This window comes from Podarcis melisellensis (assembly GCF_964234715.1).
Source record: "Podarcis melisellensis genome assembly, chromosome: 4".
NCBI lineage: Eukaryota > Metazoa > Chordata > Lepidosauria > Squamata > Lacertidae > Podarcis > Podarcis melisellensis.
This window is the reverse complement of record NC_138531.1, coordinates 80,626,524-80,652,685: the sequence shown is the minus strand read 5'-3', so window position 1 is coordinate 80,652,685 and position 26,162 is coordinate 80,626,524. Positions and strand designations below refer to the sequence as shown.

The following is a 26,162-nucleotide window of genomic DNA, read 5'->3' as shown; positions in this document are numbered from 1 at the left end:
GTGTCATCCATTTTGCCAAATAGAGTTGGGTAAAATGAAATTTGTGCCCATGGTATTTGAATCATGAATGTAATGGTTAGAAGTAATCACTGGACGTTGCAGCCTTTGAGTAATGACATGTGGGAACTCACCCATACTGCCAGAGCAAGATGAAATCAAATGTCATTGGGGCAGTTAGCTGAAATCAGCACTGGTATGTCTGTTCTGAGGCAGTGGCAAAGAGCTCTTGCAGAATTTTTGAATTTGGGGGATGCTGTTTTTAAGCACTACTTTTATAAGCATCTGAACATTCCATTTTCATATTCTCACAGCTCTCATATATTAGAATGTTAAGATTTATTGGTATGCAAGCATGTCATAAAGATTTGATCCTATCAGGTGATCTGAATATATTTCTGTGGTGTTGCTTTGAGTGAACTACTTTACATATCCTAATAAGCATCTCTTTCATCTTTTTAGGGCTGAGTCTTCAATCAAATATTTGTTTGCCTGGTTCAAGATGTGAACTGTTCACCCATCCACAATGCTCACAGATTACGATTTAATTCCAGCTCTAGCGTTTTCTTGGACAGGCTAGGTATATTCAGTTGCAAATATCTTGCATCCAAAAATGCTTTTCCAGCCTTGTCTCATATCCATCACTTCTTTCTAAATCATGTTTTCAAACTCACGTTGCCTATGTCTTATGCGTAGGGCTGAATATCGGTTCGCAAAGAGATCATGGTGGGGAGATAGACTTGCCTTGGTAAAACTAGCCTAAAATAGTCAAGCCATGCCAGAAAATAATGTGGGGTCCTATTGAACTCACATCTGTATTCAAACAGTCATGGAATTAGCATGTGTCCTAAACTTAATTTATTTTTGCCACAAAGTCTTCTACTGAACACGCTTCAAATAGTAATTTAAAGATTATCTACCATAGATAGGTGGCACAAACTGGCATGGTTTCTCTTCGTAGGTGATATTTAGCCAGAATATAACCTCAAGCCATTCAAAACAAAAACAGGAATTACCCAGAAATTCCGTTTTTCCTAAACTTACTGTTGCATTTTTCAATGCTTCGTAACAATGTATTAATCTCCCCATTGTTACCTGAATTGCAGGGGAGCAATTATCCTCATATTTTTAGCAATCTATAATGAAACATTTAATTGTATCAGAAATAGCTGACTATTCTACAGCTCGTAGATGCATTGTCATATTAAAGGCCTGAAACACTTACTGAAAGGCAGTTTTAATCAGCAACAGCAAACTAGTGCATTCTTATTAATCTATCTTTCATATCCATTTTTTGTGAGCACTTGATGAAATCATCTAAGGAAATATGGGTGTAAAATTAACTCTTCTGTTCAAATCAATGGGATTTACAGTGTGCCTATTCAGAATTTAGCCTTATTGAGTTCAGTGGTGCTTACTCCCAGGTAAGTAGGTATAGGACTGCAGCTTCCAATGCTCTTAATGGTGGTTTCAGTGAATGTTACCATAAAACAGTGGGATTTAGAACTATGCCCAGTGACAATAAAATCATTCCATGTGATTCAAAGTTTTAATCCAGTAGAGGTCACTGTAGCTCAAGAGGCAAAACATCCAGCTAATTAAAAAAGCAAACCAACCTGAGACTTTATATCTGTTGTAATTATATTAACCTAATATTTCACTTCTGAAACCTTTTATTTTAATCAGATTATTTAAACTGCAGGGGTGGGTGGGATGTGTCTGCTTCAGAGCCACACCTCCCTGTCATTTCACTCACTCTCTAGGTTAGGCTGCCAGTGCTGCTTCTGCTAAGGAAATCTGGATGCTAAGGGGCCAATTGCAGGTGGGCCCAGCTTTCTACAATGTGCCAGAGGACTTCACCCCAGCTGGTGTGTAGCGGGGACTATTTGTGAATCCCCAACATAGTACATCACTTCTGTAAAATGTAATAATATTTTGTTGTTGTTTAGTCATTTAGTTGTGTCTGACTCTTCGTGACCCATGGACCAGAGCACGCCAGGCACTCTTGTCTTCCACTGCCTCCCACAGTTTGGTCAAACTCATGTTCGTAGCTTCCAGAACACTGTCCAACCATCTCGTCCTCTGTAGTCCCCTTCTCCTTGTGCCCTCCATCTTTCCCAACATCAGGGTCTTTTCCAGGGAGTCTTCTCTTCTCATGAGGTGGCCAAAGTATTGGAGCCTCAGCTTCAGGATCTGTCCTTCCAGTGAACACTCAGGGCTGATTTCCTTAAGAATGAAGAGGTTTGATCTTCTTGCAGTCCATGGGATTCTCAAGAGTCTCCTCCAGCACCATAATTCAAAAGCATCAAAAGAAGGCGATCAGCCTTCTTTATGGCCCAGCTCTCACTTCAAATAATATTTTAAGTACCGTATATATGTTAAGTTTAACCACTTAATCCTGTCTCCCTGATTATTTACTGGGTTGTAAAAAAATATTAATTCATATATACCATATATGTTAAAGTGGATAAAGGATCAGTGGCAGTGAAAGCAAAGAAGTACTTCAGATTTTCATATTTAATTGGGAATTTGCCAGCCCTCAATTTATGATCTAGAACTGTTAGCAAGAAGCCTCATCTCATCCTACTAGCCTTGTAGTTCCAGGCTTCGGCAAAAAAAGCACAGAATTGTTATGGGGGAGATTATTAGGGAGAAGTGAGCTATGCTTGGTAGTGTTCCCATGCCAAGTTTATGTTGTTGTTCCCCACTTACACACACACATTTAAACATAAGCAGTTTTCATCATCAAATGTATAACGTTAATGAAAAACAAAATTTAGGGCTACTGTGGAGTGAGATAATGTGCTCCCAAGCTGTTCAGTGTATGGATGAGTGTACAGTGTGCAGGATGGGGAAAGCATGGTTAGTGTCCACTGTATGCAAGGCATTAACAGTTCCAGCCTCTAGGCATGTTATTTCATGCACAGAGAGCCAGCCTGGTTGGAAGCAGCACTCGGATCTCTATTGTGCTGCGTGTGTTCTGGGCAATGCTATACTCTGAGCAAATTACGGTATACTCAGAGTGATGCTGGCAAACCCCATGCCAAACAATTGATACTGCTGATCTCCAAGAGAGGCAGTCCATTTTAGCGCTTTGTATATAAAACCACGGGACGCGGGTGGCGTTGTGGGTTAAACCACAGAGCCTAGGACTTGCCGATCAGAAGGTCAGCAATTCGAATCCCTGCAACAGGATGAGCTCCCATTGTTCGGTCCCTGCTCCTGCCAACCTAGCAGTTTGAAAGCATGTCAAAGTGCAAGTAGATAAATAGGTACCGCTCCAGCGGGAAGGTAAACAGCATTTTCGTGCGCTGCTCTGGTTTGCCAGAAGCAGCTTAGTCATGCTGGCCACATGACCCGGAAGCTGTACGCTGGCTCCCTCGGCCAATAAAGCGAGATGAGCGCCACAACCCCAGGGTCAGCCACAACTGGACCGAATGGTCAGGGGTCCCTTTACCTTTATATAAAGCCACTGGAAGACGTGTCACCAATATGTGGAAGACACACAGCTTGTGTACTTGTTCTATCTGAATCAGGAGAGGCAGCCCAGGTTCTAGACATGTGTTTGTAGACAGTGAAGGACTGGATGTGCCCCAGCAAACAAATCCTGAATCTTGAAAACAATTGTGAAAAGACAGCGGTGTCATGTGTTCAGAGTTCTGACATTCAGGAGGTGAGAAGATGGCCTGTTTTGCCTCCTAAAAGCTTCTTTTATTTATCAACAAATAAATATTTGTATAGTTCAGAATGTAGCATAGAACCTGAAGCTCCAGCCCTAATACACAATGTGCAAGATATTTAACAACACACCCACCTTCAAATTTGCTTCTTCCTCTGCACCAAATCTTAATTTCTGCAAGTAGCTTATTATGGCTGTCACACAGCATTCCTCCTACTTCCAAGTCTGTATAATGAAACCATGTGCACAGACATTCTCAGAGAGGAATGTTATGCTTGACATAAGGCTGCTGCTAAAAATAATGGCATATCTGCACTGAGTTGTCCTTTTCTTCTATATTTATTTGAGAGATTTTCTGTAACACTCCAGCACTGCCAATCCTGGGTGGTCATTTCCATATAGATTACATCATATAAAAGCTTGGAAATCTAGATAAATTTCAATATGTAAACTCCCTTGCCACATTTTTTGATATAATCCCATAGGCTTCACAAACAGCAGCCAATGACATGGTGCAAGGGAATGCCTAGTATTATGATGTCATCGCACGGGATTACTCATCCTGCATATTACCAGGGGAGAGGCAAGAAATGAACATGGGGGTCCCATTTTAGGTTGCAGCCATATGTTGTATATAATGCACAGTTCTTTCTGCCTTTGCGGATTCCAAGACTTTGAAACTCTCTTCTCCCAAGGATAGAAAAAAAGCATGCATATTTTTATCGGAGCAAGCAAGAGATAGACAGGGAGTTCTTAGAGGTTCCTGGTACAGTCATACCTCAGGTTGTGAATGTGATCCGTGCGGAAGGCACGTTTGCAACCTGCAGCATTTGCAGCCTGAAGCGTCGCATCTGCGCATGCGTGTGACGCAATTCGGCACTTCTGTGCATGCGTGTGACATCATTTTGCACTTCTGCGCATGTGTGAGCGCCAAAACCTGTCCATTCCAGTACTTCCGGGTTCGGTACTGCCCGCAACCTGAAAATGAGTAACCCGCAGCGTTCATAACCCGAGGTATGACTGTAGTTAACTGCTAGATTCCCTTCAGTGTAGTGCCAATGGGTCTGCTCATGTTCTATCTACATGTCCACATGTATGTTTATGGAAGTACAGTACCACTTTGGGAGTCTTTAATCTGGGCACAGTTCAGGCCACAGAGGCTCTTGTGTTATGCTGCTCCTAATTTAATATTGCCAACACAAGTCTTGTTGATATAGGGAAAATAGCAAGAGCCACGCACATTATTCTACTTGAATACCTTATTCACACCAAATTTTGGGCCATAAGTAAAATGGCTTTGTGGCTTAAAGTGCCAAGACAAAAATGCAAAATAGCAAGATGATTAGTTTTTACCCAAAATCCACATTGCCTGGACCTTAAGCTTAGTTACTGGTGTAGAGATACAAATAGATGGAGAGGAGAGACTTGCCTTTAAGGGGCTAGGAGGGCACTAGGGAACCGAAAGGGCTGCAGTGGAGGCTTAAATGCATAAGAGGAACATGCTCCAGTGCAAATAACTGGAGTTGGGATAACACAATGGCTGAAAAACAGTGAGGCTGGGGAAATGAGAGATAGAGGTCAGAAAGAGATGTTACCTGAAGGAAGAGATAAGTTATTTCCTGAGTTTCAGCATGCAGGTACACAGTCATGACTTGAGTCTTGATAAAAATTTATCTGGTGATTTGAGTCTTTCAAAGAGTCAGCCAGCTGCCTCTGTTTTCTGAAACTTTTGGTTTAGTCGTGGATGAGGTGGCCAATAAAGGTGGCCTTTAGCTGGATCTGTCCCCCAGTGTTTCTGGACAGGGACATAGCTGTTTTCTTTTATGGAGGAATTCACCCTGCTTTCTATAAATCCTTCTAACAACGTCTCACAAGGATCCTGAATAAACCCAAAGAAAGCAGCAAACATGACTAAGAGAAGGAGATGGGAAAGATGGAGAAAGGATCTAGCTGAAGCTGAAGAAGTTCAGCTCCTGCAGCCATCCTTGGGGAAAAGAGAAGCATGGAGAAGCCTAGCAAGCATTATACCCATGAAACCAAAGAGGTTGGGGATTTGAGGAATGCCCAGTTATAGGCAAGGGACTTCCTGTCAGGCATCTGCTCTAATGCAAAGGGTGATCTTGGACACAGGTCTATCTGCTGGCATCACAATGCATTTTTCCCACTGCAGAATTTCTGCATGGTCATGAAAAGATTCCTGAGCCACTCGCAGCATCCTTCTCAAGTGACCACTCAGGAAAGAGTGGAATGCAAAAAGGGTGTTTAATCTAATTACCAGCTTGCTGGAGGAAACAATTAGAGAAAACTAAGGGATGCAGGTGGTGCTGTGGTCTAAACCACAGGGCCTAGGGCTTGCCTATCAGAAGGTTGGCGGTTTGAATCCCTGCGACAGGTTGAGCTCCCGTTGCTCGGTCCCTGCTCCTGCCAACCTAGCAGTTCGAAAGCCTGTCAAAGTGCAAGTAGATAAATAGGTACCGCTCCAGTGGGAAGGTAAATGGTGTTTCCGTGTGCTGCTCTGGTTCGCCAGAAGCGGCTTAGTCATGCTGGCCACATTACCCAGAAACTGTACGCCAGCTCCCTCGTCCAGTAAAACGAGATGAGCACCGCAACCCCAGAGTCATTCGTGACTGGACTTAACAGGGGCTCCTTTACCTTTACCTTTACCTTTAATGGCCAAATAAAAGTGTTTACTTGCATTAGATATACAGTAGCAAAAAATCTGGAGATGCGTCTAGCCACCATATGCTTGATGACACACCTATTCTAATCTAGCATTTGACACCTGGACTTGCCCTGTTCTTCTGAATAACCATAATAATGCTGCTTGCAACTATGTTGTCCGTGTGACTGCTTGCTCCCATGCACTGCTTGCTGCTCTGAGTTGTGATCACACCAATATAGCTTTGTTACTTTGCAATTGCACTGCACTCACTGTTCATAGCAAAGCCAGAATAGACACACAATTTCAGGGCACCTGCAGGGTTCCAGCTGAACTGAGCAGCTCAGTAACAGTGGGATGAACAGAAGTCAAAGAAACCCGTGTAAATTCCCCTGCAAATAATAATTATTTCAAGTTTTTCGCCCCTCGTTGAAGCATTAGTGCAGCACTAGCTAGTTTGTCATAGATTAAAATTAGCCCTGCCAGTGAAAGGCAGTGGAATGTGAGATGTGGCCAACCATGTAAACAAGCCCAGCCACGCCTCGAATATCTTCCACTCTAGATTCAAGTGGAGAAAATCATTCTATAAGGCAGAGAGAGTCTGATCCTAGTTAGTTCGGCAAATCGTACTGCTTTAAAATCTTCTAAGGTAAGTCTTTTACATATGCTTGGATCTATGTATGTTATGAGCCGTAACTAAATTGTACGTGTCCTTTTCTTGTTACACTGCTTGCAGTTCTGTTAATCTTCCCTTTGGGCCTGTTATCTTAACTTCAAGCACCAAACTTAACGTTTAATGTTTTGTAGATCATTACTGATTTAAACATTGGTAGAGCTTCAGCTTAGCAAAGCAAGTTTTCTTCATTGCATTCAATTGCATAATAGATTAGCAATATATTATGTTATTTAATTTTTTAAAAATGTTACTCTTTTCTTTTGGCAGCAGTCTGATTTACACAGGATGAATCGTCTCTGCATTCTCCAAGAAAACTCTGGCTTATTTTGCCTGATAGTTTTCCTGTCTCCCCTGCCCACCTCCTCCCCACCCCTAAAACAAATGGCTGCAACTACATGGATAATTTTCTTACTGAGAAAAATATTATTTTTATTTAATAACGGAATTTCACTTGTTCTTGGATGTGAATATGAAATCTTGTGCTTCAGTTATATGCTCTTTTAATCCAGTGGTATTATATACACATATGTATCAGTAAGGTTCATTCTGTTGTATGTGATGCATCAGCCACAGTGGAGCTCCACTGACCTAAACTGTTTCCACAAATGACATACAAATTCTCCCAGGCATTTAAGCAAGGACCCTTTTGTATTCATGCAGGATTTTTGTGACTCTGGAGGTGGGGCTAAACATGCTTCTGCAGCCAGACAGGATCATGTTCTCCCTTAATTCAGTACAGTGGTACCTCGGGTTACGTATGCTTCAGGTTACAAACACTTCAGGTTACAGACTCCGCTAACTCAGAAATAATACCTTGGGTTAAGAACTTTGCTTCAGGATGAGAACAGAAATCATGCTCCGGCAGTGTGGCAGCAGCGGGAGGCCCCATTAGCTAAAGTGGTGCTTCAGGTTAAGAACAGTTTTGGGTTAAAAACGGACCTCTGGGTCGAATTAAGTACTTAACCCAAGGTACCACAGTAATTCCTGAATAGTATGGTCAAGATTCAGCTTCAGTTTACTTCTCTGCATGCTAGCTTTTGTGCATTGAGCTATTTGTAGGAGATCAGGTGAGCACAGATCCTGGCTCTTTGGTAGGGTTAAGCTTATTACATTATGTCCAGCAGCTGGACAATGGAATGTCTCTCTCCATTTGCTTCTCCCAAATCTGCGCCAGAGGGTTCCCCAACCCTGTGGAGCAGATTTTGAGGAGGACAGGGGGGCTGCAAGGGCCTGGAGAAGGGGAGGAGGAAGTTCCATTTCACAAGTAAAAGTTTTGCACCACTGTAATAAGTCCTAGAATTGTGCTCTAGAAAAAGAAAAAAATCCCGACAAGTTAAAGTACTTAATTTTTACTTGGGGAGCAATTCTTTATTTTTGGTAATGTTTGTCTTCCCGGCTTTTAAATAATTAAAATAGCCCTATCTTGCTTAAACAGAGAACAGCATGCTCCCATAATATATTGTAGTTTGTAGCCTCTTATTTCAAAGTAGCCTGTGAGAGGCATTTAATAATCACATCCCACTCTTTTGTGGAACAGAACACTGATAAAGGTAGAAATGCATTTCCAATGTAGTGAAACGCCGTGAGACATTATTAATGCAGTGTCACTGCAAAACTGATATTTAGCAAAACTTCTCACCCCCATATGCTTAACTGGAATTCATTGTTGCTTAGTTGGTAACAGCGCAATCATATAATGCCTATTCCTAAGGATGCCTACTCAGAATTAAGTCCCATTGAGTTCAATGGGGCCTACTCACAGATAAACAAGTATTCCTATACTTGCAAACTCAGGTGCGCTCAGTGGCACGGAGTGCCTTCCATCAGCTTCAGCTGGTGGCCTAGCTGTGCCCCATTTGGCCAGGGATAGCGTAAGTACTGTTCATCTATGCTCTGGTAACCTGTAGGTTAGATTACTGCAATGTGGTGTACATAGGGCTGCCTCTGAAGACGGCTTGGAAGCTTCAGCTGGTGGAGAATACAGCAGCCAGGTAGCTCACCAAGACCAAACGAGATCTGATGTGCATCCCCTATTGTCTTTCCCCCTCCCCCTTTGCTAAAAGGAGCCACAGGTAGAAGATTGGGGCAGTGGCACAATGAAACGCTTTGCAAAAGCATGCCTCTGCCAGGATATAAGAGCTTTTTTCGGAGAAGGGGCGTGTCCCAAGTGCTTGTGAATATCTCCACAGTTATGGCTGGGGGTAGGCCCCGAAATTGGGCATTCTGTAGGTGGAGCAGGGTTGAGACAGAGGACTTGCTGGATCCATGACCCCTTTATTCCTTGAAGAAGAGGTCTCAGGATCAGACCTTCCCTCTGTGGCAGCCTGAAGCTAGTATAACAGTTCTCCGCGTTACTGTATTGGAATGGAAGAGAAGAAAAGGAAAAAGAGATGCACGGCAACGCGGAAACCCCTGCTATGCCAGCCTCCTACTCTGACTTGCCAGGAGCTAGCAGGGCTTTGAAAGCTGCTATTTACCGCTTTGTACCCCTCCACATCCCACTTAGGATTGCACTCGTACTCACTTTGTTGTTTAGCCTCATTAATATTTACCTGAAATTCAAATATGGGTTTGGAAGATTCAGCACTGATGAGTTTCTCTCGGGGGAAATTCTCACAAGGATTACATCCAGTCCATATTGATTCAGTTCTGTAGTGGTGAAAAGTTGTCTCTTCTTCTTCTGAGTGGCACCACAAATAGCATTGTGGTGGTGATGTTAACTGATTGCAACACTCCTTACGCTAAATCCTTAGCTCGGGAGCCTTTGAAAGCCCTTTCATGTCTCGCACGATCCCTGCGGTGAGCAGTCTGCAGCTGTTTTCGGCTTACGTATATTAACACAAGGAGTTGCTCGTCTGTATTTAGGGCTTCTCAAGGCTCCTACTGTAGATGACAATAGGCTAGTTTGCATGATATGTGCCTTCCTGTCTGACAGCCCTGAAGCATGGATGGGAGTGAGCAGACACATCTCTCCACCCACCCACCTAGGGTGTTGTTCCCTTCTTATGCACACTGGGACAGATTGCCCTGCTTCCATCTATACATACATAGGGGGGAAAACATCCCCACAGTCCATGCACTTTGTACGTGCATAGCTGGAAACTGGTCTGATGCCACAAGTACAGATGGAGATGGTGCACCAGAGGGATCAGAAACAGCTGTGGGCACTTGATCCCCTCCAAAAGGTGGGCCATTATGCAAAGTGGCTAGGGCTCAAAAGCCTGGCTTTCTTTTATATGACTGAAAAGAGTAGCACCTCAAAGGGTACTATGAAACAGCGTGGTTGTGCGTAAATATTTCACATTAACTTGGCAGTATTCTGAAAGCAAGTATTCTTCCTCCTTTATTGTTGTGCTAGCAGCAGAGGCAGTGCAAACATACAGTGCTAACTTTTAACAGCAGGTAGTGCACAGTAGGAATCTATGTTGTAAAATTGGTTGGTGATTGTTATTTGAATAGTTGGGCATGAGACTGAGAGCATGGGGAAAGCTGGGATTTCTGTACCTTCTATATGGGTGGGGGTTTTTTTGTAAACTGTTCAGAGTTTCTCTTGCAATCCAGTGGTATACAGTGGTACCTTAGGTTACATACACTTACAGACTCCACTAACCCAGAAATAGTACCTCGGGTTAAGAACTTTGGTTCAGGATGAGAACAGAAATCGTGCTCTGGCGGCGCGGCGGCAGCAGGAGGCCCCATTAGCTAAAGTGGTGCTTCAGGTTACAAACAGTTTCAGGTTAAGAACGGACCTCCAGAACGAATTAAGTACTTAACCCGAGGTACCACTGTATACATTTTCTTAAAAAAAATACAAGGTGTGACCAGAAAATTCGGTGAATGGTCACAGAAATCGGACAGCGAGAAATATTCAAACATACATACCTTGTTGTTGTTGTTTAGTCGTTTAGTCGTGTCCGACTCTTCATAACCCCATGAACCAGAGCACGCCAGGCACTCCTGTCTTCCACTGCCTCCCGCAGTTTGGTCAGACTCATGTTTGTTTGTTCTCGAAGCTACAAACATACATACCTTACAGGCCTTCAAAGTAGGCCCCCTCTGATACAACACACTGTTGACAACATTCGTAGAACTGTTGGAAATTTCTGGAGAAGTCCTCTTTTCGTACTGCTTTCAGTTCCCTCATCACAGCAGCTTGGACATGTGAAATGTTGGAAAATCTTTGCCTTTTCAGTGCAGATTTCAGTTTTGGAAAAAGAAAAAATCCAGTGGGGCTAGTTCGGGAGAATATGGAGGGTGGGACAACTCAGTAACCTCAGTAACGACTGCACATAGAATATGCAATTCTTCCGCCATCATTCGGATGGACAAACACCAATCCTGCATCAATAACTCACGAACTCTGTTGACATTTGAAATATTTTTTTAAAATGTCCAGTAGCACTTTTTTTTAATATATTGACTGCGTCAGACCAAACAGCTACCTACCTGAATCTGTCGACATTTGCTGCCATTCTGCTTGTTGACAGTCTGCCAAACCAAGGGTCATTTTTTATGGTTTGCCGCCCTTCACGGAAATGCTTAAACCACTCATACACTGTCTTACGAGTTACAGCTTCATCTCCATACACAATTGTGAACATTTCGTGGGTTTCCGATGCCGATTATATGTTCAAATATTTCTCACTGTCCGATTTCTGTGACCATTCACCGAACTTTCCGGTCACACCTTGTAAATAAAGTAAATGTGATGGTATCACTTTGCTGACTTGCTCATCATTCCTTCTCTCCAGCATCCTATTTGTGTTTTTTTCAAAAAAGTAAAAAAAATGCAAGGAATGAGGGTTCCTCTCCTTATTCAGTTCTGAAGTGTTGTCAAATGTACATTCAAATGCAGTTTTCATTTAAGCGAGAGAAGAAGTGAGAGGAACATGGGCTGAGATAAGTCAGCACTAGACCTTGTTGGGTGGGTAGTCTCATAATATGGTTTAGTCACTGCTTGGCACTGGACTTGGTTGCATCTGAGAGGAGTACTTCTTGTTGCTCTTTTCCTTTTAAAGAGAGAGAGTGAAGTTCTTGCCTAGCTTCCTGACTGCTGGGTCCTTTTATGCTTTCCATGCCGGTTGTGATGGCTGAATGGCTACAGGTTAATGAATGAACAGTAATCTGCAGGTTAATGAATGGAAAACAAAAGGGAGAATCTTCTTAATGAGCAATGAAAAGAAGCTGGAAGTAGTGGTTTTCTTTATTAGCCACCAAATTGAATTACCTCTTCCTCCCCCTGCCCCCAAAACTTTTGAACATTTGCTTTAAAAAGCCTATTTCCTTGCTCTCTGGACACACTCTAAGTAGTGAAGTTCTACTGTTGTTAATTCAAACTGTGTAGCAGCTGCTGTGGCTATTATTAACCAGCAATGTGCCTGGCTATTTTCTCAGTGTGTCATTAAATAAACACGTTGTCAAGTCTACTGACTTCGCAGACTCTAGAAATTTACTTTTAATCATTAGTTGTTCAATTTCCAAGTTTTAAACTACACAAACTTAGCTTCCTTGGGGAGTTTTCAGCAGAGGTTGGATGGCCATCTGCCATGCATGACCTAGTTGAGATTCCTGCAGGGGGTTGGACTTGATGATCCTTGATGGGTCCCTTCCAACTCTACAATTCTATGAGTCTCGTTCATTGTGAATATAATCCAAGAAAGCCCATGCTTTCAAAGCATGTGGGTTAAGCAAAATTCATGCTGGAATATAAATGTCTAAAGATAGGAGTTCTACATGTCTCCAGGCTGCCATTAATTTACAGCCCAGTTTTTTTATAGCGGCATGGTTGTAAAATAAAGGTTCAGCCATAGGAGTTGTTGAATCTTTGAGCTAACAATAGTTGTTGCAGCTCGATGTTACAAATCATGTTACATTGGTTTTGCAGATTCCTTACTCCAGTCGTGGGGTAGAGTGTCTCCATATTCTTCTACCATCCCTATTCACTTTAAATAGGACGTGCATGATAGCATCAATATATCCATAAATAAAATCAAACCCTATAAATTACATATTTATTAATTTATAAAGAATCACAGAAGGAATTCATCCGATTTATGGGTTGCATACATCTAAGTTCTACTAAGAGTAGGCAAATTGATATTAGTGGGTCCAAATCAGTCATAATTCAATAATTTAAATTGGTCTTCTAGTGATCCAGATATGTATCTCGCCCCACCCCACACATCATCTTTTGACAGGGAATGAGGTCACCCACCTGTCAGTCATCTGACATGATATCAGGAGACTGAAAGTTGGGTGTTTTCTCCTTCATGTTAACATTGACCTGAGGGGTGGGAACGTGCTGGCAAAGCAGCACCCAATAGGATTTACCACCACTCTGCTATCCATCAGCTGAAATCACCCAGCTGATGGGCAGGTATGTGTGGTTTGGCATTCCAGCCCAAATTTGACCTCCTGGTGGGCCAGTATTGGGCCCTGGGTCAGAGGTTCCCACCCCTGCCTTCAGCTGTCAGCATTTCAGGCAGGGCCAGCCCACCCATTAGGCAGATTGAGTTAGCAGCAGGGAGAGACTAGAGGACAGAGCTGTGTACCCCATGCAACCTGCTATGTACCCCTAAAAGCTAGCCTGCTTCCCTCAGGTGTGGTGGAGAATGTTGTCCCATTGCCATTGCTGAAGTAAGGTTCAGCTGTCAGCCTGGTCAGCTTCTGTACACAGTATAGGGCTGTGTCATCTTGTCCTTTGCCTCGGGTAACAAAATTTATTGGATCAACCCCGAGTTTGAACGGTACAGAGTTGTCATAGCAGACATCATCTCAGAAGAGGTATTTTCTCCTAAAAGGCAGAGTGCTTCTTTTAAAAGATGCTTGCCATCTGCAAATAATGTTGTGGGTTTTTCCTTCTTAATTGCTTTCCAGTTCATTAGGGGCAATTTTTAAAATCAATTAATGTAGCTAAGTAACTGGTTATGCATTGCAGTCCAAAACATTTTAATGATTTTCTAATGATTATTTTTCTTCTCTAGCAGATGGTACGTGAACAGTATACTACAACAACACCAGGTACTAACCTACAGAGACCAGAAACGCAATATGTCTACAACGTTGGCATCTACGGTTGGAGGAAGCGCTGCCTTTATCTCTTCGTCCTCCTCCTAATCATCATCCTAGTTGTGGATCTTGCTCTGACCATTTGGATTCTTAAAGTGATGTGGTTTTCTCCAGTAAGAGTCCTTCATCATCTTTTTTTGCATGTGTAACTATTGTCTGAATAAACTGCACTTTTAAACTGATAATTTCATGGCAAACCAAATTGTACATAATGCAATTGATGTCCCTAAGGTAATAAAGCGACTTCTCATCCGTTAAGGGTGCTAACAAAAGAAGTATTGCAGATTTTCTCATTTTCACAGAAATGTCTGTTTCCTCCCCACAAAAAAGAAATTAGGGGGTCGAACTTATTTTTCATGGCTTCAGAATTTCTGGAAAGTTTACATCTCTACTGAACACCACTATAAGGAAGTGCCTATTGTGGTTGTTCCCACACCCCTGATGCTGTCTTGTCATAATGTTGTCGTAATCTTTCCCCTCTTTTCTCATCTGGTCAGGGTTCCTCTTGGGCATTTTTATCCACTGTTTGAAGAAGGCGGGCATGATACTCTGGTGAGAATTTTAAAATCACTTGAGTAAGAAATGCAGTGCATCTAAAAGCTTGGAGTCTTTTGTCATTACAGATTGGAATGGGATACCTTTATGTTCAAAGCGAAGGACTTCGGCTAGAACGGGAGTCAGAATTTTTATATCCTTTATATGCCAAAGAAGTTCACTCTAGAAAGGTAAGCAAGTCTGCAATATTCTGCTCGCACACACATTCGGGCTTAAATCCCACTAAGTTGAGCGAGGCTTTCTAAGTAAATATGCTTAGATTTGGGCTGTAAGTCAGGTCATCAACAGGTCGCCTGAAAATTCACAATGGGTACATGTCATAAATTATCATCTACAAGACTTAAGTCAGCAATGCATTGTGCGTCTAGAGAGGGAGCTGTTGTCAGTCTGGACTCATTTTTCAATACACCCAGTCACATCAGAAGGTGCTGAAACCAGAGACAAGGTCAAGAGTGACCTTGTCTTGAACCTTAGGATGAAGGAAGTGATAGCTCATTATTCTATTTAGCTTGTCTAAGAGGCTGTGTACATTTAAAGTGCACCCCCTCAAAGAATCCTGGGATCCGTAGTTAGTTAAGGGCTCTAGGAATTGTTGTTCTGTGAGAAGTAAACTACACTTCCTATGATTCTTGGGGGCGGGGGGTGTCAGAAGTGAAGGACTGGGGAAATGGAGGAAAATAAAAAGAGACAGGTATCATAGGAGCCAACTCCTAGGGTCTGTGGGAGCATTGACCCCCCCCCACAATAAAATATTTGAGGACGCTGGGCTCCTGCAAAGTTGATGAGCATTCCCATTCAAATGGTGTGTGTTCACTGTGTCATGTGATTGATTATGTGGGACGGGGCTTACCTGGACCCCCACAATATTTTATTCAAGTTGGCACCCCTGACAGGTATATTCAGGAATGGTTTGAATGCTTTTGAACAGGGCTGAGGCAAGCAGGGCCTGCTCAGTTACCCAGGAGTAAGAAGTTACTCATTTACCAAGGCTATCATAGGCTACTTGAGAGCATTGGAGGCATTAAGATGTTTGGCTTTTCCTGTGGTGAATATCTGAAAGTTTTCTAAATTTGCATCTCTTTCCCCTCACCCCTTACACTAGGACTCATCTCTGCTTTTGCAATCCACTCATAACGTGACTCTAAATGCACGCAATCCTGATGGGAACGTCACAGGCAGATTAAGTGTGGGTAGGTTTAAGCTACGTTTCTTCAGTTTGCATTTTGAAGGTTTTGAATATGCACATTCATTGTGGTGATCTCATGTCTATCCAGAGGCCATACAAATGGTCTTGGATAGTCAACTCAAGTAGCGCTGCTGTCCAACAGGAGCAGGAGTGAGAGAGCGCCAAATGCAATTGAATAGCCACATCCAGATATAAGGGGTAGAGCATTAGGTTTCCCACGCCCCTTACAAAATGGGAGGGGGGATTCATGAACTGACATAAATTCTTTCCTGGTTGGGGTGTGTTGGCATCCAACATCAGGCCTCTGTCTTCCCCCTTGGAAGGAGATCTGACGCTTCCTATCAGGGAACACAAAACTGCAGGACCTGCAAATACTGGAAAAGAAAACCTGAGCTGATTGCTTTAATCTTTGTCTCCTCCTTTGCAGATGTTCCCCAAGCTGTTTAGCCCTAGAGAGGATACCAGTGTCCAATTTGTACAACAATTTACGTGATAAGCATGCTACACTGATGTGGATTAGATATGGACTAGTTAGAAATTAAGCATGCAGTTTTATACACAGGGAGTAGGAGAAATTGAACACAGTGAGATTTTCTTCTGAGAAAAGATGCATAGGATTGTTCCATAAGATATATATATATATATATATATATATATATATATATATATATATATATATAAATGCAACCTGTAATTCTAAGGGGTGATTCAGTTCTACACTATATCCACTCTTCTCCACTTTTCACAGCATAGTCACATTTTTGCATAGTGTGTTCCACCTAGCTCAACCCCAAAGTATTTTTCCTTTTTATTTGATTAGGAAAATTCTACTTTTTCTCCTAATGAAAGCTGGAAACTGGAACCATAATCTACAGTGCAATCTTATACATCTCTATTCAGACATAAGTCCCACTGTGTTTAGTAGGGCTTATACCCAGGTAAGAAGGAATAGGATTGCAGTCCCAATGCCCTAAACTTTATAAACATATTGTTATAGATCTATGGGTGTTCAATGTTTAGGTTTAATGAATGTTAGAATTTAATTAGAATTGGTACGTTAGAACCGGGAAATGTGGTGGACCCACTTATAAGCCTCTGTTATTAGCATATATGAAAAATAATTAAGTCAGGTAGATATCTTAAATTGTGACCCTTCCTTAATCTTGGGGAATCAACATGAATCAGGTGTTTATTGAAGTCAGCCTAATTTCCTTTGGGGTAATGAGCTGTTAGCAAGTCAGAGGATGAGAGTGCAAATCCCATTCGCAAATGGGTGGGCTTCCTCCCTCCCTGAACACAGGATTTCATTTAAAAGACAATACCAGTGTTCTTGGGGTAGGAATGCTGTGGACCCCTGCATTGTAGGCTTCAAGTTATATATGTGTGTAAGTGAACCATATATCATAAAGACACTACAGTCTCTGCTGTGCCTTATTGTCCCACAGGAAACAGATCCTGGGTTAAAGTGCTCCTGGTACCCCTGGAATCTATAACACATGCTCAGAGATAGGGGTGGTGTGTCACAATATATTGTATCATTGGCAGCTCATAAATGCAACTTAAGAAAAAGCAAATGATAATGGTTCTGTTAAAAATACTAATAATGCTTGTGTGCTTCTTAGGTCCGGACATGGTACAATTTGATGGTCAGGAATTTCAGATCAAGTCCATGAATCTGGGTGGAAAGCCTCTGTTTACAGTGGATGAGGATGAAGTTGCAATTGGTACAGACAGACTTCGAGTCACAGGTTTGCATGCAAGTGTAAGGAACAGCTCAAAAACATCCTTTAAGAAGACGTTCTTCTAAAAGCAAAACAAACTCACTGCTGTAGAAAGCAGTCATTCATTAACCATAGGTTTCACTTTCTATGGTATTTTGTTTACTGCTGGCCCCAACTTTAGTTGATGGAGACAAAATATCATCTTCAAAATTTCACCCACACTGTTAAATGAAAGCACTTTTTTCAGTTTTATTAATTTGCTGGTAGAATAAAGATGACAGTCTCTTAATTAAATTTCAATAAGCTGACGCTCATAGGAAAATGATGCAAGTTGACTAACAATCTTGTTCTAACAAAAACAAGAAAGAGTATTGTGGCAGCTAACAAACAGCACAAGCTTTTCTGGATGAGAGTCCATCAGATGCATGTAGTTTCAGGTATATATACAAAGGGAGTGGAGACAGGAGGAACGGTAAGCACTGAGGTCAGAGGATAATGAAATGCAAAAAAAATGTAAACAGTAACCATTTAATTAGAGGTAGAATCTACGTGAAATAAGCAAAATGATTGTATTAGCATATATCCTTATGATATAAACACCACATCATCTTATGTTAATAACCCACCCTCAGGCCACATCAGCTTCAACATAACATGACATCCGTGTAAGATCCTAACATCTCACAATCCTACAAATGAGTTTTTGATTGCTTAGAACCTTCCCTCAATGCATCACAGAATGGGATTTCTCCATCCTCCTCCTTCCCTCTGCAGCCCGCCCCCCAAGAAAAACTACTTGGGGGTGGAGGGCCCTTGGAAATTGTTTATGGGTTATGTTGTGGGGCTGCAAATAAAGAGGGAGTTGTCCCCCTTGCACTTTTAGCAGATGGGCCATAGCTTTGCATGCAAAAGGTCTCAGGTTCAGTCACTGGGGTCTGTAAGTAGGGCTGTGAAAAAATTGGTATAAGGCAACTTCCTCTGTTGCTCATATACTCAGAAGCTCCACATATGGTCAAAGCACCAGTAGGTAGAAGCTTCCAACACATGTTTAGGTAGGTAAAGGAAAAGGATCCCTGGATGGTTAAGTCCAGTCAAAGGCGACTATGGGGTGTGGCTCTCATCTTGCTTCAGGCTGAGAGAGCTGGCGTTTGTCCGCAGACAGTTTTTTTGGTCATGTGGCCAGCATAACTAAACCGCTTCTGGCACATAGAGGACCGTGACTGAAGCCAGAGCGCACAGAAATGCTATTTACCTGTATACCAAATCTACGTAGGACAAAGGATCATAGGATCATCACATTTTACAACCTGTAAACACTTTGAACAGAACATGTGAAGCAAGTATCAGAGGTTTCCAAGACCATATGCAGTCTGAAAATGCCTTCCCTTAAGGCTGGAATTTGTACACACATTCCACGAAGGTCAGCGAACCTGGTGTTTTGTGAGACCATTATGAGGATCTCCTACCATAGTTTGTTTTCCCCCTTGTAACGGAAAAGGGGAGCTGTCTCTTCCCTCTGACACCTAACAGCCACTACTGGTTTGTTTCCTCTCTTCCAGGGCCAGAAGGAGCTCTTTGTGAACATTCTATAGAAACACCACTCATTAAAGGTGTTAGAGGTCTTGACAACGCGAAAGAGCTGAGGTAAGGATTTGTCTCAAAAGCAAATAACCTCTTATGTATTATCAGGCCCTGCATGGCCATATGCACAGTATGTCAAAATGACAAATAAAAAGAATTGATCTGTATAGGTGTATTAACTACAGCTTCATGTAACAGAGGGGGAATCTGATGTGATAGCTCTGTCCATGGAATGGAATTAGCTTTACTTGAAAGCCACAAACATGACCATATTAAGCTGCTCTTCCGGAGTTAAAATCGGGTTTTCTCTGAAGCTAGTAACCAAGTACCTAAAGGAGCAGTTCCCTGAATATCATCCATCTCTGGCCCTACATTCTTCTTGGAGTCAACTCTGGGTTCTCCCCAGTTAGCATTGTCCCAACAAGGCCTTTTCAGTGGCTGTTTCCTATCCATGGGTGATGACAGTCAGGTGTGCGTGCAGGAGCCAGGCCCTGTGACCAATAGGACTTTGCAGGACTGGGGCCTTCCTAAGTTTGTTCTGAAGAGGCAAGGCGCGGCCTCACAGGTGAGGCCGATTGGTAACTCACAGCACCTGGTGGCAAGAGCTGGGAAGGGATATAAGGTCAGCATTTCCCTTCGGCTCTTTACCACAGCAACACGCTTCCTGCCTTGCCATGTTTGGCTTCTTGCTTCTGATCTTTGAACCTTGGCTTCTTGACTCCCTGCTTCTTGATCTGCGGAGCCCTGACTTTGTGACTCCTTGCTTCCTGACCCTCGGACCCTTGGCTTCTTGACTCCCGGCTCTCTGACCCTCAGACTCTTGGCTTCCTGACTCCTGGTTTCTGGACCCCCATTCCTGCTCCCACCCCGCCATCTTGCCCCTGGTCCCAACGTCCTCAGCCAGGACTTTGATCACCCGTGAACCAGATTGTGACACAGACACTGGTTTAGAATTGAGACAGCTGCTTTGGATTTAGGTGGGAAAGAGAAACAGTACTGGATGTCATCAGCATCCAAACCCAGAAACTCTGGACAAAAATGCCTGAAATGCAAACCAACCTCTTAGACACCCACCCACAGGCTGGTCATGCTAGCCAGAAACACAATGGAATGTGTGTCTCGGAGCTGCAGGCTGCCCACACAATGTCCAGATCCAGATCTGAACTAGGCTGGGTTGTTACATAAATTCCCTATGTTTGCTTCAGTCCTTCTCAATTGCTGTGTCTGCCCTGCAATTTTGTTTGCTGGTGAGGAAATGCACCCTGTTACATTCCCCCACATGTTTAGGCGAATGGCTTTTGGTAGCTACCAGAATCCGACTGCTCACCACATCTGGAAAAGGATTTTTCTCATGTTTAAAGCAGCAGAGATTCTGGGGTTTCCCTCCCCCCCTTCTCTTTCCAGATGTGGCTTGGCTCACTTGCACGAGCCACCTCAAGCTGTTTGCCTTGTAAACTAGGTTCCAGGGCCATGAAGTAGTAGCTGTGCTAAGACTGTGCTGAAAGGCTCTCAAAGAAATGAACAAGGTAAATGGGGGCACGGGTACAATGATGAAAATTTAGTGCGAAACAAAACAAATATTCTGGTTATAATGAAAGAGACAAAAATTAGAGGAAAGGATGTCAAATGTTTCGACTAGATAAGGGGTCAGCAAACTTTTTCAGCAGGGGGCCAGTCCACTGTCCTTCAGACCTTGTGGGGGGCTGGACTATATTTTGGGGGGGGGGATGAACGAATTCCTATGCCCCACAAATAACCCAGAGATGCATTTTAAATAAAAGGACACATTCTACTCACGTAAAAACATGCTGCTTCCCGGACTGTCTGCGGGCCAGATTTAGAAGGCGATTGGGCCGGATCTGGCCCCCAGGCCTTAGTTTGCCTACCCATGGACTAGATGAATCACAGAACAATTTTGCCTACAGGCATAGCTTTTGCCCTAAAAAAACAGAAGCAGAGTGCTGGTCATGCTAAACAAAATAAGTTTATTCCCTGCCTTTCTTCCAGTATGGGGCCCAGTGTGACATACGTAAGTCTTCCAAACACTCTCCCATCGTGATACAGTGGTACCTCAGGTTACATATGCTTCAGGTTACAGACTCCGCTAACCCAGAAATAGTGCTTCAGGTTAAGAACTTTGCTTCAGGATGAGAACAGAAATCGTGCTCTGGCGGAGCAGCAGCAGCAGGAGGTCCCATTAGCTAAAGTGGTGCTTCAGGTTAAGAACAGCTTCAGGTTAAGAACGGACCTCCGGAACGAATTAAGTACTTAACCCAAGGTACCACTGTACATCATAGTGTTATAAGTTTGGGTGTGGATTAGGCTGAATGATGCCTGATCATGGCCGTAGCCAAGGGAGGGGCAGCTGCTTTCCCCTAAATACATCCTCTGGAACAAATTAAGTACCAGTACTTAACCAGAGGTACCACTGTACTGACCAAACACATGCATTTTTAGTTTTGCTGCTTCGCTTTCAGGCTACATTCCAGTACTAGTGGTGCCTATCTTTGGCTGGATTATGAATACTTGCTTGCATTCAGAAGTGATGCACTTCCTATTGATTCCTGGATTCCTGCATTGCAGAAAGTTGGGCTAGATGACCCTCCGCGTCCCTTCCAGCTCCACAATTCTGTGATTCTAAGTTGATGTCAAACTGACTGCTGTCTTTTGCTGCCACCTTGTGGCACTACTGGTTTTCAAGGCTCTTGTCTATCATAATTTGTTTCTTGGCTTCGCTTGAGTTTAAGGTTTACGAAGTGAGAATTAATTTTGTGGCTTCTCTTTACAGAGGTAGCTGTTTTAATTCTCAAAGCTTAGTCAATCTCTACAATGTATTTTACAGCAGAACCAACTCTCCCCCTATCCAATTCCTGACATAATAATAATAATAATAATAATAATAATAATAATAATAATAATAATAATTTATACCCCGCCCATCTGCCTGAGTTTCCCCAGCCACTCTGGGCGGCTCCCAATCAGTGTTAAAAACAGTACAGCATTACATATTAAAAACTTCCCTGAACAGGGCTGCCTTAAGATGTCTTCTGAATGTCAGGTAATTATTTATCTCTTTGACATCTGATGGGAGGGCGTTCCACAGGGCGGGCGCCACTACCGAGAAGGCCCTCTGTCTGGTTCCCTGAAGCCTCACTTCTCGCAATGAGGGAACCGCCAGAAGGCCCTCGGCGCTGGATCTCAGTGTCTCGGCTGAACGATGGGGGTGGAGACGCTTCTTCAGGTATACAGGACCGAGGCCGTTTAGGGCTTTAAAGGTCAGCACCAACACTTTGAATCGTGCTCGGAAACGTACTGGGAGCCAATGCAGATCTCTCAGCACCGGTGTTATGTGGTCCCGGCGGCCGCCCCCAGTCACCAGTCTAGCTGCCGCATTCTGGATTAATTGCAGTTTCCGGGTCACCTTCAAAGGTAGCCCCACGTAGAGCGCGTTGCAGTAGTCCAAGTGTGAGATAACCAGAGCATGCACCACTCTGGTGAGACAGTCCGCGGGGAGGTAGGGTCTTAGCCTGCGTACCAGGTGGAGCTGGTAGACAACTGCCCTGGACACAGTTAACCTGCGCCTCCATGGACAGCTGTGAGTCCAAAATGACTCCCAGGCTGTGCACCTGGTCCTTCAGGGGCACAGTTACCCCATTCAGGACCAGGGAATCCTCCACACCTGCCTGCCTCCTGTCCCCCAAAAACAGTACTTCTGTCTTGTCAGGATTCAACCTCAATCTGTTAGCCGCCATCCATCCTCCAACCGCCTCCAGGTACTCACACAGGACCTTCACCGCCTTCACTGGTTCTGATTTAAAGGAGAGGTAGAGCTGGGTGTCATCTGCATACTGATGAACACCCAGTCCAAACCCCCTGATGATCTCTCCCAGCGGCTTCATATAGATATTAAAAAGCATGGGGGAGAGGACAGAACCCTGAGGCACCCCACAAGTGAGAGCCAAGGGGTCTGAACACTCACCCCCCCACACCACTTTCTGGACACGGCCCAGGAGGAAGGAGCAGAACCACTGTATGACAGTGCCCCCAGCTCCCAGCCCCTCTAGACAGTCCAGAAGGATGTTATGGTTGATGGTGTCAAAGGCCGCTGAGAGATCCAGCAGAGCTAGGAAACAGCTCTCACCTTTGTCCCTAGCCCGCCGGAGATCATCAACCAGTGCGACCAAGGCAGTTTCAGTCCCATGGTGAGGCCTGAATCCCGATTGGAAGGGATCCAAATGGATGACATAAGTCATCTACCGGCAACCAAAGCCAAATAGATGCACCTTGAGCACCAGTTTTGGCCCCTAGCCTGAGGTTTGCTAGCCCTGATTTGAGGGAGTAGCGTCTTTAGCAGGACCTGTCTGTCAGGGAGCTCCCTGAAAGACATTGTGTGCCTCCATCTCTCTCAGCTTCTCCAGGGTTAGCTGCCTTAATGGAACAAGCTCATTGCAGAAAGCCCACACTTTTGCTGCAATACAGCAAAACTTCAGGGGAATCCCACCCACTCATTGGCTTTCCACTTTTCTATCCTTGCATTGCTTCATGTCAAAGATAATGTACTGGATTTTATGTGGCATGGGAAATAGGCTTTTGTCTGCAACTTCAATAACCATCTTTTAAATATGGTTGTATGTTCACTCCCCTAAGCTCTATTCCTTATTGTCAAACCCTTTTTTACCTTGTGAACATACTCAGTAGTGCGGGGCAATCTGCTCACAGAGGAACAACTTTCTAAATATATCCAGGTAGCTAGCTACTCTACAGAGCCTGTGACCCATGTCTTTGAGTTATGCTACTCAAGTTTAGCTTCTTAAAAAAGGCCTGTGGCACACACACACAGCTACAGTCCTAAGACTATTCAGGCAGTAGAGATGATTCAGCTTCCACAACTACACCAGGAATCTGACACAGGCCATGGAACATTGTCTTGCTGGCTAACAGTAACTTCTAGGAAGAATCAGCTGCCAGGCTAGAATTCTAAACTCTCACTTGGAAGTCAATACCATTAAATCAGTATCACTTGTACTAAAATAGCCATCATCAACACCTCTATTTTACTAAGGCTTTTGGATAATGTGAAGCTATTGTGGCCTGTTGCTGGTTGTTTCATCTGCTGCATTCTGTTTGAAATGTTTTTTTAAAGTTTATATTTAAAATTGCCTTATGATAATTGGTTTTACAATATGGTGTTGACCTGTTTTGCATCATGTTGTTGTTGTTGTTGTATTACGATGGACAGGCTTATAAATTATAAATAAATGCAATAAATAAAACCACAATTTATTAAGATGCTGAGATCTTCCTTCTGGTTGCTTTCAGGCTTGAATCGCCAACTCGGTCTCTCACCATGGATGCTCCACGAGGGATTAATATTAAAGCCGAAAGTGGGACTATTACGGCTCTTTCTCATCTGGATATCAAGTTGCAGAGCAGCGATAGCATGGTGAGATTTTAATTATTTCTTAATCTACCATCAGCAAACGATCCATTTACAATTGGTATTCAGAGCGACAGCATTGACATTTCAGACATTGGGCTGTCTTCCTACCAGTTTCCTGCTGGTTTTAGTTTCAGCAAAATATGAGAACTATGCTGACCCTAAGTAGTTGGTGATTTTCATGAAGAGCCAACTAATCCCTTGCAGTGCCTGTGACTCCATTTTATCTAAATGTATAGTCATGCTATCTTGATGGTGAAATTACCAATCAACATATTCAGAACTATCTAATATTCCATTCAGCTGTTATCAAATTCCCATTTTAAAATATGAACATTTTCATTTGTTTCATTTCCCGGCAATCATAGAGCATTTGGCACTCAGTTATCTTGCCCTCCATGAAGGAGCTTCCTGCTGACACAAAGCCCTTCTGAAATTTGTCTTTTGCATTGAGGTCTCAGCCATGTTTCACGTCTGGGCTATGTTTGTTAAGGTGTCAGCAACCACAAAAACCACCAACTTGGGGAATCGTCAAAGATTTTGTTTAAATTTGCAATGTGGCTACAGTAGAAATTAGTTTTAAAAGGGAAGCTCTGATGTACATTTAATCACAATTGAGTCAACGTTTAATTTACTGGGCCCAGCACATGTCAACAGTTCTATGTAGGGCTGGCTCCAGTGTGTTCTCAGGTCCACAAAACTTGCACCGTAATAAATTAACCTTTAAGATGCCACCACACTTTTTGTTCCTAAGTTACTGCTACACAAACAAATCCATTTGTGTCTGTCTTTCTTCCATGCAGCTTATGCTGAATGCTGGACTGCGGCTGCCCAAATTGCCTCAAGGAACAAGCGGAGATTCTGCGATATCCTTTGGGCTCTATGAAGTCTGTGTTTGCACAGATGGAAAGTTGTACTTGGCAGTGGCTGATGTCGTTTCCACTTGCCTGTATTATAGTCAGGCTTGCGAGATGAGTAGCTAACACCCCACGCTGCGTGCTCCCAGCCTGCTGCTATTTTCAGGTGGGATTCAGTCACATACAGGCAAGCTCAGGTTTTGCAGTTAAAGTTGATCTGATGCCCTTCCACACATACCCATTTCCCCAAAACTATCAGACTTCTTGTGACAAGGAAAGCAATGGGAAAATGCATTGGAAAATGTGAGATAACGCTTGCCGTTGCTTCGTATAATATCCCCGCAAACAAATCAGAATGAATGTCAATAAACAGCTTGTCTGGACTACTTTCTTTGGCTGTTTTTAGTCAGGTTTTGTAGTAGCGTCTGGAGTCACTGATGCTACTACACAGCACAGAAATGCAACATTTACATTTAAAATCGAAATGCATCAAATTGAATTGTATTCAGCATAGAACTAAGGAGAACATTCCTCCAACCTTCCAGAGCAGATGTGGGGCAGTGCAGGTCACACAGGAGAGAGGGACAAAGTCCCATTGGAATAGTGTTAATTCAATGCAAATGTTTAGCTGAACACCACCCAAAATATATGGAAGCAGGTATACCAAAAGTGTGCAGGGGGAGCTCTACAGCAGAAATAGAGAACCCCAGGCCCAGGAAACAAATACAGTGCCCCAGGCCTTTTGC

General features: G+C 43.2%; 1 protein-coding gene across 3 annotated transcripts; it reads left to right on the top strand.

Annotated features, from left to right (window-relative positions):
• The first annotated feature begins 459 nt into the window (after positions 1-459).
• Positions 460-25,802, top strand: SGCG (sarcoglycan gamma). 3 transcript variants are annotated; one of them, XM_081909445.1, is made up of 8 exons: positions 460-577; positions 13,998-14,192; positions 14,703-14,804; positions 15,737-15,824; positions 17,443-17,568; positions 19,101-19,185; positions 24,442-24,565; positions 25,363-25,802. In XM_081909445.1, exons 2-8 carry the CDS (start codon positions 13,998-14,000, stop codon positions 25,540-25,542), a joined length of 900 nt encoding a protein of 299 aa, XP_081765571.1. In that variant the 5' UTR covers positions 460-577; the 3' UTR covers positions 25,543-25,802. The 3 variants fall into 3 exon arrangements, with proteins under 3 accessions (XP_081765571.1, XP_081765570.1, XP_081765569.1); XM_081909444.1 differs by lacking the exon at positions 460-577 and adding an exon at positions 6,828-6,984; XM_081909443.1 differs by lacking the exon at positions 460-577 and adding an exon at positions 6,837-6,984 and having other exon boundaries at positions 13,995-14,192.
• The last annotated feature ends 360 nt before the right edge of the window (positions 25,803-26,162 follow it).

Bases quoted from the DNA above. Each gene is read 5' to 3' on its own strand.
- SGCG (XM_081909445.1), top strand. From the start codon at position 13,998: ATGGTACGTGAACAGTATACTACAACAACACCAGGTACTAACCTACAG. The intron at 14,805-15,736 runs GTAAGCAAGTCT...CCCTTACACTAG, and splicing joins AAGAAGTTCACTCTAGAAAG to GACTCATCTCTGCTTTTGCA. The intron at 15,825-17,442 runs GTAGGTTTAAGC...TGTGCTTCTTAG, and splicing joins CACAGGCAGATTAAGTGTGG to GTCCGGACATGGTACAATTT.